At 37.8% G+C, this 15,428-nt stretch overlaps 1 protein-coding gene across 1 annotated transcript in view; it reads right to left on the bottom strand.

Annotated features, from left to right (window-relative positions):
• Positions 1-15,428, bottom strand: part of Oga (O-GlcNAcase) — a 226,814-nt gene that overhangs the window by 17,704 nt on the left and 193,682 nt on the right. The window contains exons 15-16 of the mRNA XM_067154884.2: positions 10,366-10,562; positions 525-723 (exon numbers count right to left, since the gene is read on the bottom strand). Coding sequence (XP_067010985.1) covers positions 525-723; positions 10,366-10,562 — 396 coding nt within the window. The remainder of the gene's footprint in view (positions 1-524; positions 724-10,365; positions 10,563-15,428) is intronic.

The raw sequence follows: 15,428 nt of genomic DNA, 5'->3' as shown, positions 1-15,428 counted from the left end.
ATCGTGATGCAGAGAATTTAATTAAAATTACGCCATAATATATTATTTTTAACAAAATGAAAGACTATTTCGAATTAAAAGTCTGAATTTCAATAATGGGACTGACTCTGTTCTTTGAATTACGAATTATTCGTATTTTGAATGAAACAACTTAAATAACATGCAAAGCAACACCTTGTGTTTTGGGGAACGAGAGATTCTTCGGATTAGGCAGGATTTTGAATTGAAGCGATTTCGAATTATTGAGGTTCTATTGCATAAATGGTCAATGATAGGAAATTTGGAGAGAAAATAAGAACATACAACAAAGAACACAATAGCACACTAATGTAACCAAAGTGAGCAACGGAAAGGAGAACTGAAGCCAGACATGAGAACACAAAAGGAGGAAGACAAATTCCACTAGCAGTTTTAGAAACTGCTTATTTAAGTGACATACATGTTAGATCCAAGTACATTTTGCTAATTAGAAGTATGAAATTCCAAACTTTCTGTATTTACTCCTCCAATATTTAATGTCTCACCTCAGTAACAGTAAGAGGATCTCCTACAGGTTTGGTAGGCTGAGGATATTTATTGCACATGTCAGGTAGCCAACCAATTTCCAGTTTCTTGTAGAACTGCTTGGCATCAAGGGCTGCCAAAGCATAACCAGTCAATTCTGTTTCTTCTTCCACAACAAAGCAAAATTCAGGGCTGAGGGTTAGGAAACCTCCCACCAACCTGAAAAAAAAAAAAAAAAAAAAAAAAAAGTAAATTAACCTTAAATATAAAAAGTTCACTAAAGAAACACTGTGTGCGGTTGATCATTGACAGTTCTTAAACTCTTTCCCGCGGGCTGCATAGTAAAACGTACTGAAGTTGCACACTGTCTCTCGCAGGTTGTGTAGTAGAGCGTATTCAACTTTCAAACCGACTTCCTTTGCCATCTGTTTGCTAAACATATAACTTCTTGGAACCAGTGAATTCCCTACGCTTCCTAGATACAACTGACATGCACCGAATGGTAAGATAATGTTTTTTTGTACAAGTTTTCTTAGATAGAAACAGACAGTTGACTGAATGTAAAAACAATACAGCAACATGGCTGCACATAACCAGTTGAGTGAAGAGGATATTTGTTACAAGTTAGATTAATATGTTGACGAATGCAATGGTAGTGAGTTTGAAGTTGTAGGTATAATAATAAAAATAGTGCGGGAAGCAGTTGGGACAGAAGATGAATCTGAGGGAAATCGAAATACGGTATACTGCATAGGACAGGAAATTCTCCTTCTGGTACCATCCCGTTAAAATATTAGGCCTTCTTGGACAAAAAATATAATCATCAGTTTTAATCCGCCGGTTAATTCTGTTTCAGACTATGGGCCTCTACATAATTACTAGGGAGCAGATTTTTATGTGCTAAAAAATGTGAAAAATATTTATTTTTTATGTGCTGAAAAACTTTAAAAATGTGTGATAAATTGAAATTATTTTCCTTTAAATATCACATAACTACTCGCGCTCAAGAAGTAAATAAGTATAATGTTTTGTATTAGAATATGGTGCTACCAAATGTGCTCCTTAAGGCAAAAGTGGTGTCTGTGTATGGAAACATGCTGTATGGTATATTCATTTTTGTTATGCCAGAGTAGATATTATGAATGGTTATTTTTTTAAAGGTAATGTTTTGTTTAAATATGGAAAAAGCAACCTATCATCTTAGTACCACATACCTGCCAACTTTTAGAAACCAAAAATAGGAAGATTTTTTAATTCTTGGATTTCATCACATATATTCCACCACGGTCAAGGTGAAAAAAGGTCATGGTAAAAGGCATACATATCTATTGTTACAATGAAAATTGACCATTAAATTTAAAATCTTAAACTACCAAAACATAAAAATGGTTACAAGAAAATGAACCTGATCAATCTCATTTATGACACTTCAGCGAATATTTATGTCACACCGACACACGCAACAAAATGCATAATACCGTATTTTCTCGCGTAATTAACACACTTTTTTACTAAAAACACAGGTGAAAACTTCAGATGCGTAAATTATTCAAGGAATTCAGACATTTACAATTCATTTACATTTAGAAGATACATCAAATATAATATAAACACAATTGGTTCAACTCATTGGCGGTTATCGTCATTTGGCGTAAAATTCCGATGTGAGATTTTTTTCTGAAAAGTCAAATAGGGTACATCAGGTAAGTTAGACACGTGGGATTGAAGTACCGACACTGCAAAATATTCTTCCCATTACGAGCTGACAATACCACCTGAACTGAAATAAACACGAACTAATAAAAGTACAATTCACGTAATGTCACAACAATGACATACCGGCAAAAAAGAAAAACTGTCCAACACGAGAAGGGCCGGGCATCGAAGGAGGGACCCTGCTACATTACACCATACCATTCGTATCCAATCCTGTACGAGTGACGTGTCCATTCACCCTTCTTCTTGAATACGAACGTGGATCACTCACAGAAATTTTGCTTTAGACATTGTTTTTCGTTTTAGAACAATGTAAGGTGCAAGCTTTCTGACATCAGCTGTTACAGCAACCATTGCAGTACATCGTTGTTTTTTGCTTCCGGTAGCACGTACGATAACACTGTATGTTCCGTATTTATCGATTGTTCGACTTTGCGGCATGTGGAAACTGATTGGCGTCCGACCTGCAGTTCCTATAAGGGAGATCAAATATTCCTTCACTTTACGCTTCTCAATCACAAAGCAATGAAAATGGTTTAAATAATTTGTCATTTTTTGGCATGATGATCTTCGTCGAAGAGGAAATCTATTTCTCTTCATAAAATTAATCAAATCCGAGACACTGATTCCATGTGCAACGTTTATTTCACATTCTTTAAAATACTGCATTTCATGAGAAATGGCTTATCCAACATTGCGTAACAAAATCATTATATTTAAGTGCAGTGGGATTACCTGCCGGCTAATAACAGCAGGTTGCCCTGCATTTGGAATGCCCGCTTTCGCAATAGGAAGACTGCTACTTGAGTAGTTGACATCTTTATTTCGAAACGCAACCGGAGCTGCGTGATGGATGTTCGAAGTTGTGGGTCCGTCAAATATGTGAACATTTCTGTTTCTCCACTTTGGACCCAAAAATATTGGGATGCGTAAATTATGCAAGGGCGTTAATTACGCAAGAGAATACGGTAGTGTCTTTATCAGAATGTAAAATGAACGGAAATTTATAGGTATCTCTGAACACTTCGAGATAACGTTTGTTATATTGTTTGGCCATAACGAGAAAAGAACCTGAAACTTTCACCGACACAACCACCTTAAAAAGATTCAACTCATTAAAATTATGCACTTAAATACGCGAAACTACCACATATAAAACAATTCAATACGTCCCATACATTATTAACATACGACTTTGACAGCGGGGGAAAGCATAGAAATGCAAGAAAATACAAGTGACCTACAACTCTGACGAAACTACGCATAGAAACGACGGTAACAGCGCGCGAACAACAATAACTAACTTTCATCCCGATTAACTGAGTCGCTAGCGCGCGCCAGCCTGACTTGATTACAGGACGATTGACACCCCGAATCCCCAGCTGTATAAGCCGCACACGCTGCTGTGGTGAGCGGGAAACACGATACACGAAACACTCACAAAATAAAGCATCAAATAAATACGCTTGAAAATGAGGTTTTGTAAATTACACAAGCAGATAACAATTTATCCTAGGGGAAGAGTATTGGCCGTACTAGATGTTCTACTGGTCAAAAATAGCAAGAATTAAAAAATAAATTGGAAAATCGGAAGACGAGTTAAAAACCAGAAAGTTTCCGGGTAAATCGGAAGGGTTGGCAGGTATGGTACCAGTTCGTACTCACCCATCACACGCTGGAATATTAGTTGCTAGAAGTAGTCTCAGAACTGCAGTGAACAACAAAGGTCATCTCCCAATTGTCCATCACAAATGCATGCCGATTATCTCTAAAGAACGCTTTATACTGCGAAAACGATCGCTCCACATCACAGGAAGTCAGACGAGCATAGTTAAAGAGAGGAATGTCACCAACAATAATGCCATCAATTTCGCCAACATAAACACCCTCTAATACATTAGAAATTTGGCACATTGTTTGAAATCCTCTGTTTTTCCTGAACAAATTTTGATATTTGACCTTTAACAGTCCCTGTACCTGCGAAGTCAGGAGTGAATCTAATTTAAACATTGCGCACTTCCTTCACTGTTTCGGACAACACGTTAGTGGATTTTTCAAGTATGTCTATAGTTTTACCCAAGAAGCTTTGATTGGCAGATATAAACGCCGAATCATTTTTCAAAGTGCTGTCTTTTAGTATCTCTTGAAGAATCTCAACTGACGACGCGTCGTTTTTATCTAGCATGTTCACAACGGATGCAAAACTTTTGAAATTGTCTGTGTAGTATACCACAGTGCTAAGCCCGGTACCCCACCGCGTAACAATAGGTAAAGGAGGAAGTGCAAGATCCGCGGTTTTCTCTTTAAACAGATCAATTCTTGAGGGTGCTTTTACGAAGACTTTTTTGCCATTAGACACTATTTATCCACTTGAGGATACTGAGCCCACACAGTTTCACATAACCTGTGTACAGCATGACCAACGCAAGTTACGTGTATCATTTTCGGAAAGCTCACAGAAAGGCCTTCGGCTGCCTTTTTCATGTAAGCTGCACTGTCAGTAAGGAAAAGCAATACATGGTCGTATTTTATACCTTTTGGCCAAAGTAAGTGCATGGCTTCATTGAATAACCTAGCTACAGATTCTTTACACGCTAACAAATAAGAATGTTCGCAAGCAGTTTTGTCATTCTTCAACACACCAACTACAACATTTCCTACTTTTCTGCCACTTGAATCAGTGGTTTCGTCAATGCTCACCCACAGTTTTTCGCTATCACATAGTGCCCGAATTCTCTGTAAAGTTTCTTCGTAACATTTTGGGAGATAGTTTTTCCTTAATGTGGATTCGTCTAGAGGCTCAAAATTAATGTACTTTGTTAGGAAATTTCTCAATCCCGGATTATTTATTTTACCAAGAAGAATGTCGGCGGAAACAAATGCTCTGCACACATCTAAATAATACTAGGAATATTTAGATGGGCCTGCATTTGAAGTAGCTATTAGTAATTGTCGCGAACGCACACGCGAAGCAGCCGCAGTATGCTTATTTCCAGACAAATGCTGGGTTACTTGAGAACGTTGATCTGCATATACTGTTTTACCACACGGTTGGCAAAATAATACTTTTCCATCGGTAGTGAAAATGCTTTTAAATTCCACTACATATTGTTGAAGACGCAACCTTGTACTCGACTTCTCTTTTGGCATTATTTTGCAGGTTACGACACATGCATTTACGGTGAATCACTGTTTCAATAAAAAGAATAGCAGCGGACACTGAAGGAAATATTTCTTATAAATCCATACAAAATCACACGACCACAGGAATGATATATGGACCCGAACAGCTAACCTTACTCTTAGGAGTGATGAAATTCCACTACCTAATGGCGGGGCAATATTGTTCCGAGTCTCCCATGTCGTAACAGAATTACATCACCTTATCTCTCCGCGATTGCCTTTCGCTGATATTCTATAAACGAAACCCGAGAGGGCTGACTCATAAAGAGTTGGAATGACATCATGCAATGAAACATCTTGTGCAGCAAATCAAATCGCTGTCTAAATGTAACGACGTAGCCAGTGACCAGCAAGTTTTAGAACTTGTGGAGGGAAGTCCATAAATAGCCGAAACATTCAGATACATTATGTTAAATACACTGTTAAAAACAATACCGTGATTGTAAACTGAAAATATGAGCATTATTTTATAACACAGAAGCATTTTAAATTTTATTGATCAACAAATATTGCCGATTTATGTGCTTAGTATAGATTTTCTTAAAATATGTATTTACATTTTTAAAATGTGAAAATATGTGTTTTTATGTGAAATAAGATTCAGTTTTTACACTTGGGGATGCACAATAGGAATAATGAACTTCGTAACTTGCGTTAAAACTTACACACAAAAAATAGGTAATTACATAAAAATCCACTCCCTAATAATTAAATAATATTCCAACTAATGTCAGTTCATCTTCCAATCCCGTTCAGTAAAAATACCTTATAATTTGTATGTCAGAGAGACAGTATGATTTACTGTATCTTCATCCGACAGATCCCGAGAAGTTAGAAACTTCATTTTGTTCCGTATTGAACTGGGATTACAGTAAAATGAAAATGTTAAAGGTCCACCTTTTCAATACCATGAATGTTTATTGTTGTGAACATATATCACATAACGTTTAGGGAAGGTTGGTACTAGTTTCGACACTCATTGCGCGTCATCATCAGCCAACAAATCAATTGAGCAAACTGCAACTTATCGAATAGCTATATATAACACACGATAGCACCTACAAGACAAATGTTAAACTACAACTAGTTGAAATATAAAACACATGACAGCAAATACAAGGATAAATGTTGAAAGCTAAATTGTCAAAAGTTAAAACAATGAAAGCAAAACAGAGAAGGTAACAATAGTTAGGGTATGATACACGAGAAAGTAGTCCAGCTTGAGGTTTGTAGAACATAAGGTGTATCTATATACAACATTTAAATGCACCTACTAAGGCAAATTTTAAATATAACATTAAAATGATGAGGGTATGGTGCGTATAACCATCTAAAACATATGACAGCACCTATAAAGTCACCAATTGAAATGATGTGGTGTGTCTGACAGTAAAACATAACATTTTTGAGAAGGTATCCCAGTTGTTGAGTCTTGATAAACAAGAGGATAGTGCCTTAGTAGGTGCATTTAAATGTTGTATATAGATACACCTTATGTTCTACAAACCTCAAGCTGGACTACTTTCTCGTGTATCATACCCTAACTATTGTTACCTTCTCTGTTTTGCTTTCATTGTTTTAAATTTTGACAATTTAGCTTTCAACATTAATCCTTGTATTTGCTGTCATGTGTTTTATATTTCAACTAGTCATAGTTTAACATTTGTCTTGTAGGTGCTATCATGTGTTATATATAGCTATTCGATAAGTTGCAGTTTGCTCAATTGATCTGTTGGCTGATGATGACGCGCAATGAGCGTCGAAACTAGTACCAACCTTCTCTAAATGCTATGTGATACATATTCACATCAATAAACATTCATGGTATTGAAAAGGTGGACCTTTAACATTTTACTGGGATCCCGAGAATGAAATAAATTGGGGGATTCAGGATGAAGTCCTGTGTTCTCTGCATTACCAAGAAAATACTAGCCCATCAGGTCGAGCAATTCAGACTGACTTTAAGAACAAGCAATTTAACATTAACTTGCACCAAGTTGGATGCTTCTTGATGTATCATTCCGAACGAGGAGATTCCTGAGTCCCCTTGTTGCAAAATTTGAAACAGATGTCTTAAGTGGGTTTTTCAGAATAAATTATTTAGTGAAGGTACTCCAAAACCTGACAAGTAAATTATTACTCTAGGTTTCGCAGAGAGAGTCAAAGACAGTCCATGGGAAAGGGTTAAAGAATTCAAATTTTGGCGATATCCACATGTAAGTAAATGGATTTTAAAATACTGACTTGTTCAGGAAATAAGGGTACAGTGTCGAAACATCCGCAATAGATTCAAACAATATGTCTGGTTGGGTGTATGCGTGTGCACAGAAATGGTGTCACCATATAAACAAAGTATAGTATCCCTCCACCTCCTCGCTCGCATTGCTGCAGGTAGACAAACCCGCTACAAGACTGTTGTGAGTAAAATGGTGGTGGATGTATAGTAATACACGCAGTGCCTTCAGCACTACCCATTCACTCCCTTCCCCTCCTTATCGATACTGGAGTGGCCTTCAACAGTAGGCCTTCACTCCCTCCCTTCTTTTACAATAGTAGAGTGGGGCAGTGTTGATTGTTTATTTCAGGACACCAGTTCTGTGCATGAGTGTATATATGGAATATTGTCAGAATGTTACAAGTGATATTTGATCGAGAGCACAGTGTATGTTTTGATTATATCAAGTCTCCAAGTGAATCAAACTGCTAATTATTCCTATGATATCAGCCAGTCTAAGTTACAACTTCCTCTCATTTCCAAGTTGTCAATTTCATTGGTCACAATCTAACCCATTCCTGATGATGTAATTATAAACATACAGATAATTACACTCAGTATCCTTTGAATAACTCCATGAGCAAATTATAAAATTAGCAAAGAAAGGCCAAGATAATATTTTTTGACATTTGCAATAAAATAAGCCAGCAGACAGTTGAATGGTCACAGTTCACCTGTCTATAAATACCGTATAATCCCGAATACCACCTTGCCACCGAATTAAGACCCGCACCCTAAATTTGAGACGGCAAAATTCGGGGGGGGAAAAATGAAAAATCAGATAACTTACATACCTATTTAATTTTCTTCAAATATACCACAAATACAAATTCAAACAGCTTGCAAGTAATAAAATCATCACAAAAATCGTAAATAAAATCGGTCCAATACTCAGATCATTCACAATTCACCGTCGTCATCTGAAGTTTCACCATAGGAACTTTGGTCGCTGGCATTTTTCCACAAATAGTTGTCCTCACTACCGTCCACTGAATTTGAAATTCCACATTTCTTAAAGCTTTTGGATATTAGATCGTTGGGAATGTGCGCCCATGCAGCCTTGATCCAGCTGCATATTAGTTCCACTTCAGGTCTCTTCACTCGTCCAGTTGGTGTTAACGCGTGATCACCATCAGACATCTATTCGGTGTACAACTGTTTCATTGCAGTTTTGAAAGGCCGGTTCACACACACATCCAATGGCTGTATAATAGAAATGAGTCCTCCGGGAATTATCGCAAGATTGGTTTTTCCTTTCCTCATCATATCTTTTATGGCGTCAGTTGTATGTGTTCAGTAACTGTCCAACACAAGCACGTTTCGTTTTTGTAACAAAGCTCCGGACAGCAAGTTTCCTTTCGGAAGCGTTTTCCCTTTCAGAACCATACATGGAGGGAGTTTGGTTCCATCTGCTAATACACAACATTACCATGCATCGTTGCTTTTCGTTACCACCTGTTCTGATGGTTACACTTTTAGAACCCTTTGTATCCACTGTATTTTCCAACGGTATTTCAAAATAGACAGGTGTCTGGTCAGCATTCCCAATTTGCGACAGCAAATAAGAATTTTGCTTCCTCAAATGAATAATGTGACGCTGAAAGGCCGTTAATTTTTCTTCATACGCCCCAGGGAGACGTTGTGAAATAGACGTATGTCCCCGAATACACAATCCCTTTCTCCAATGAAAGTTTCAGATCCATCCGCGGCTTGAAGTAAAACCGTGTGTTTTGAGTTCTTTTGAGATCTCTAGTGCTTTCAATTGACACATTTCACTAGAAACACCATATCCTAACTCACGTTTTTCTATCACAAATTTGTGGAGTGGTTCTTCAATTTCCGGAAACACTGCACTCCGCCCACGGAACGCTCTGCGATTGCCATTACTTTTTAGAAGTTTTTCCTTCTTCCGCCAATCATGAATACACGATTCTGCCAACAGCACAATTTCCTTATATTTCAGCTTTGCTTACAACTTGTAGTTTCTCATGCACAGTAAATGACCGCAGATGCCGTTTTGAATCCATCGCTTACTATCGAGACAGCACTTCATGGGACAGATACGGAACTCGAATGTGAGTGAGGTAGACTTCCGTAACCAAGTCTCGACTCCCGCTAAGTACAATATCCCGCAATATCATCTATTCGCACACCCAGCATGCCATCAACACTTGTGAAACAAACAACGATCGAGCATCTGCAGCAGCGGCTTTCATATTTACCCATATTCTTTTATTTTGAAGTATTTCATTATCCTACATTTCGCATTTACATGCCACTGTAACCATATTGAGAAAAAAATCAATCTTGTTTCAGAACGCAATAAAACACAATAAGACCTGAATGCCCGTTTACATGTGGTATATTGAGTATGGGAACCATTTTAAAATATATTTCAATACTCATATAACTGTAGTAAATATTTACGATAAAATGAACGGCTTGAAAACGCCCCGCATAAAAGATTTAGAACCAACATTCTGGGAAAAAAAGTGCAGGTGGTATTTGGGATTATACAGTATAATGTAAACACAGTCCATTCAACTGGTAATATGAATTTATTGATGAACTTTCTTCTTCAAACTTATTGTTACTTGTGTGTGAAGCGAAGCGCACAGGCGCCATTAGTATGTTATAATTCTGCTCGCCACTTTTCATACCAGAATTTTCAATATATATTAATTTACCTATCTCCAGCAAGGTTTGGTAGTTCTGGGTTCGAATCTGTCCCATCCATGCCATCGAGACAAGTACGTCGGCACACATCATACACCTGGCTCTCATCTTGCAGAAGATATGGACGGATAGTATAAATTCTGCTGCTGGGCACATCTGGAGGTTTGTAGATGAACAAATCATTCCCAGAATCAACGGGAATTAGTCGCTGAAAATGAAAAGCATACCTTAATACAACTCTCATTTAAAAAATAATAATTTAATTAGAAATTTATTTACACCATCACAATCCCAAGAAAGAAGTTTAGTTTTTTTTAAATTTCATTTTGATGTAAGTTTCAACACTGGAACTATCAACTAAAGAATGGCATTTTGACTTATCTTTAACAATGGACAGAGTCATGTTCAGCCATACTGATTAGTTCATCTTAAATAAAATATAATATTGGGAAAAGCTCAAGAAGAATTCTATATAGCCAGTGTGTAATTCTTTTGATCAACACAATAAATATTTAAATGTTAAACCAAAAGACTCCAAGTGTCATTTTACTCCCAGACAGAGAGGATCTTCTGACTGTGCCAGGAAAAGGAGCATAGCTTTCTATGCTCATATGGCAAGACTGTCTCCCAACAGACTGACCAACCATCTGTTCACCTTCAGCAGAAACAAGAAAGTCTGTAACACCTGGCTGATGAAGACTGAGGAAGAAAAAAATCACTGAAGAAGAAGCTACACTGAGAGACGATGTACAAATCCTGGGCAATGACCAATGCCCAGCAGTTAAAAAAAAAAAAAGTGATCCCAAAGACAATGAAAACTTATACATTAGCATAGTTCAATAAAAACCTTGTAGATTCCAACTAAAATCCTTAAATCAAATTAAAATCACAATGAGAAGCTATTCTAATCAGAAGTTATAGAATCAAACTAAAATTGACATTAAGCCTAAACCAAAAATAGAAAAATTAAGCACTGTATGCATGCCTTATGTCCTTCAGTTTCTCACTCTACAATAATTGTAGAAGAAGATTTTAAACAAGGAAAAGCACGTACACTTGAAAATAAATCAAAGTATTAAATAGTATCGATTGGCTGTAAAATAATTAACTTTAAAATTCACCTTTAATAACAAAAGTTGGAGCATGACAGGAAAACAGTGAACTTGCAAACACAGTGGACAATTATAGTAGTTCTCTAGAAGAATGTTTTTTAATGAGCTGTTGCTGATTCAGAGAAAAATTTCCTCTCAATGCAGACAAACTTGACATAAGACTACATTTAACTCTTATAGCGCCAGGCGGCTTATATCTATCGGCCATGTGAGCTGCTGCTCAAAATGTCGAGAGCAGATCTGTCGGCCACATTTTTCTTTCACCTGTATCTTAAATCCCTGCTGCACGATGGCAGCACGAGTGTTACCACCAGAAAGACTGAAGCTTTTACTCTCCGCAAATATTGATAACATGCAATATCAATATCAGTGAAGTTTTTATAAAAGCTTTCCTTTGACACATTGCAAGTTTTGCACATGGTATCTCTGCACTCAGCTGCTTGCTTGTTTGTAAGTTTATTTACCAACTGAAAAGTGTGAAGTAAAGAAGAGGTTATTTTGTACTTAACCTGCGTGTGCATATTTTATGAAAATTCATAAAAGTACTATCAAGAATTGCATGAAACTTTAGTTTTTAATTTTTAATTCAAAATTAATGTAATATTCTCACATGTAGATGATAAAAATATGTTATAAAAGTAAAAATTAGGCCAAACTTTGAAAGTTAAGTTTTCAAAAAATAATACAAAATTCACACATTTTTAAATGAAGAAAATATAACTCTTGCAATTATAGTGAAACTCGCATGTTCTCTATTACCTGAGTGCTATGGAAAAAAAAGAACACGGATTTACCTCCAAACATGTAAGTAGGAGAATATTTTTCCTTAGTGTATACATTTTCATTAAAATTGTCTTGACATTTTTAGCATACCCACTACATAACAGCCTGGCATCAAAAGGGTTAACAGGAAGAAATACGTGTGGGGTGCACATACGGGAGATTGCTCAAGATATCTCCCAAAAATTTTGCAACACTTCTCTAACCTGTGAGACTGAGCTGGAATTATGGCATAGCAGTTGATACTCATTATGTGTCTCGTTTAACAGGTGCTGGAGTGATATGCACGTAGCAGTAATACAGTGTTGATAATTAACCATTATTGGGAAGGACAAATTGTGGCCTTTTTCCATAGGTATTTCTCACTTCATCAAATAGTGAAACAATGTCGGGAGAATGGGTCGACAGTCACGAAAATCACTGAATGATATAGATTCACCCACTAAGGACACCCGAGAAAGTGTAACCTGCTATGCTTCGAGACATGTGGCAAACGGTGGGTCAGGAAAATCCACCAACCCAGCGCGAGAAGACCTGAAAGGTGAACATGTTCCCTTCCAACGTGAACAAAACCGGAACTGTCTTCGACTGCAGTGCATTTGTAAGGTTCTCATAGACCATCACCTCTTTCGTCACATTGCTGACTGTAAGACCAACTGCAGAAAACTATGGAAAACACCACGCGAGATCAAAATGGAAAACTGAGATCATAATGGATGGAATATAAATTCATCTGACTGCCAGCGGTCAGAGCTGATCAATTACATACCATAACTTGAATGCCAAGGAGAAAAACAACTTTCTTTGCCACTTTCAGGACACTTTTCAAAGGGGCAACATGGTTGTTACTAGATCAGGTTATTCAGGGAAGTTGCCAATAAGTAGGATGGAAAAAAATGTAAAGGTTAATGCTATTTACTTTCAATTATCCATTATGACCCATAACTACCATATAGAAATGTCACCTTTGCATGGAAAGGATATTCCACTAGTGCATCCTATTTCAGGACATTTGGGAGAAAAGACCGAGTCCTACAGATTTCTGTGCTTTTGAACTCTTGAAACAACATCTGAAACATAATTATTCCAAAACCCTCGCTGGTCTTTAGCAAGCCAGTTGTGAGGAAGCGAACAGGAATCCCACGTTCATTCTTCAACACATACATACATATACCACGTCGTTGCATCAATATGATGGGTCGGCGAATGAAGCCCCTCCATCAACTTCTGTCTTTGTACTTTTCTCCTCCTTCAATGCTGTCTCAGTCCCCTTCTCGTTGCTGAATGTCGTTTGTCACCACGTCTGTATATCGCAGTCTTGGCCGCCCTCTTGGACTTTAATATTTTAACTGCAGATCACACATTTTTCTAGGTATGCGATCAGGATCCATCCTTCACAAGTGACCATACCATTTGAGTCTACGCAGAGTTATGTTATCCTGCATTCTGTCAACCTGAGCCATGTCCCTGATGTTCTCATTAAGAATTTTATCTCGTCTTGTTTTGCCAACCATCGCTCGGATGAATCTCATTTCAGCTGCCTGAATCCTTGCTTCATCCTTTTTCCTCATGGTCCAGGTCTCACTCCCATATGTCAAAACTGGCATATAATAAGTCAGATAAATTGCTTGCTTGCATTTCAATGGTACTTTTGGGTTCCATATTAGGTCTCGGACAACTCAACAGAATGTTCCTCCAGCTTGAATCCTGCTGGTAAGTTCCTCTTCAATGGAGCCTGTTGCTGATATGCTTCCTAGATATTTGAATGTGTTGGACATCTTGAGTTGTTTACCCTCTATTTCAATGTAACCTTCAGGTTGACCATTTCTCTGCATAACCAACACTTCACTTTCTTCCTGACCAAATCTTAGACTGTACCCTTTAGCTGTTACTGTCCATGGATTGATCTGATCCTGAAGTTCCTCCTTGGAATCTCCCCATATACAGATGTCATCAGCAAATAGCATGACTTTCATTTTGTTGTCACTAACATTTTGGCATACTTCTTGTTGAATCTCTTCATCACAGTAATGAAGAGAAGAGGTGACAGAACTCCACCTTGTCTTAAGCCCGTAGTTATTCTAAAGGGTTCTGTCATTCCTGATGGTGTTTTGACGAGACTACTGATATCTTCATATAAATTCTCAATTCGTTTTATTATGTCATTATTGATGCCAATGTTTCTCAGCACTTCCTAGACTTTGTCCCTGCTTACAGCATCAAAGGCCTTTTTGATATCCAGGAAAGCCAGCTAAAGGACCTTATTATGTTCATAATACTTCTCCATTAGCTGACACAGTCCAAATATTAAATAAACTGTTGACTTGCCTTTACGGAATCGGAATTGTTCCTCAACTTTAATTCTATCAATGGGTCTTATTTTTCTTTCTAAAATCCTTTCATACAGCCTTCCCACTTGGGAAGTTAAGGTAATTCCACTGTAATTGGAACATTTCTTCCTGTCACCTTGCTTAAAGAGTGGAATGATGATCCCTTTTTTCCAACCTGCTGGTATCTGCCCATCCTTCCATATCTTGTGAAAAAGTCTATACATCTACTGCTTTCCTGCATCACCCATAGACCTGATCATTTCATCGCACACTTCATCGATGCCTGGAGATTTTCCTGCTTTGATGTACTTCCATGTGTATTCCATATCATTCCATGTCAGATCTGTTATAGCGTCTTCCATCCTTAATCATTAATTTTTCTTCTAGTGGCTTTACGTTGCACCGACACAGATAAGTCTTATGGCGACGATGGGATAGGAAAGGCCTAGGAGTTGGAAGGAAATGGCCGTGGCCTTAATTAAGGTACAGCCCCAGCATTTGCCCGGTGTGAAAATGGGAAACCATGGAAAACCATCTTCACGGCTGCTGACAGTGGGATTCGAACCCACTGTCTCCCGGATGCAAGCTCACAGCCGCGTGCTCCTGACCGCACAGCCAACTCGCCCGGTCATTAACCCTTTCCCGCCCTTTGCGCCCAACTGTTTACTTTGCCTTCTGGTCCTTAGCGCCTGGCTGCATTATCTGCACACGTCTGCGATCTGTGCGATAGTTTTGTATTTTTCGGCAATGAAGTGTTTATAAGGCAATTATGAACACGCAAGTACAATCTACAAGGCTTAGGGAATAAAAGAAGAGCGATTATTTTTCTTGACATAGCCTAGGCAACGGTCT

Source organism: Anabrus simplex, chromosome 10, assembly GCF_040414725.1.
Source record: "Anabrus simplex isolate iqAnaSimp1 chromosome 10, ASM4041472v1, whole genome shotgun sequence".
Lineage (NCBI taxonomy): Eukaryota > Metazoa > Arthropoda > Insecta > Orthoptera > Tettigoniidae > Anabrus > Anabrus simplex.
This window is presented reverse-complemented; position numbering and strand designations above follow the sequence as displayed.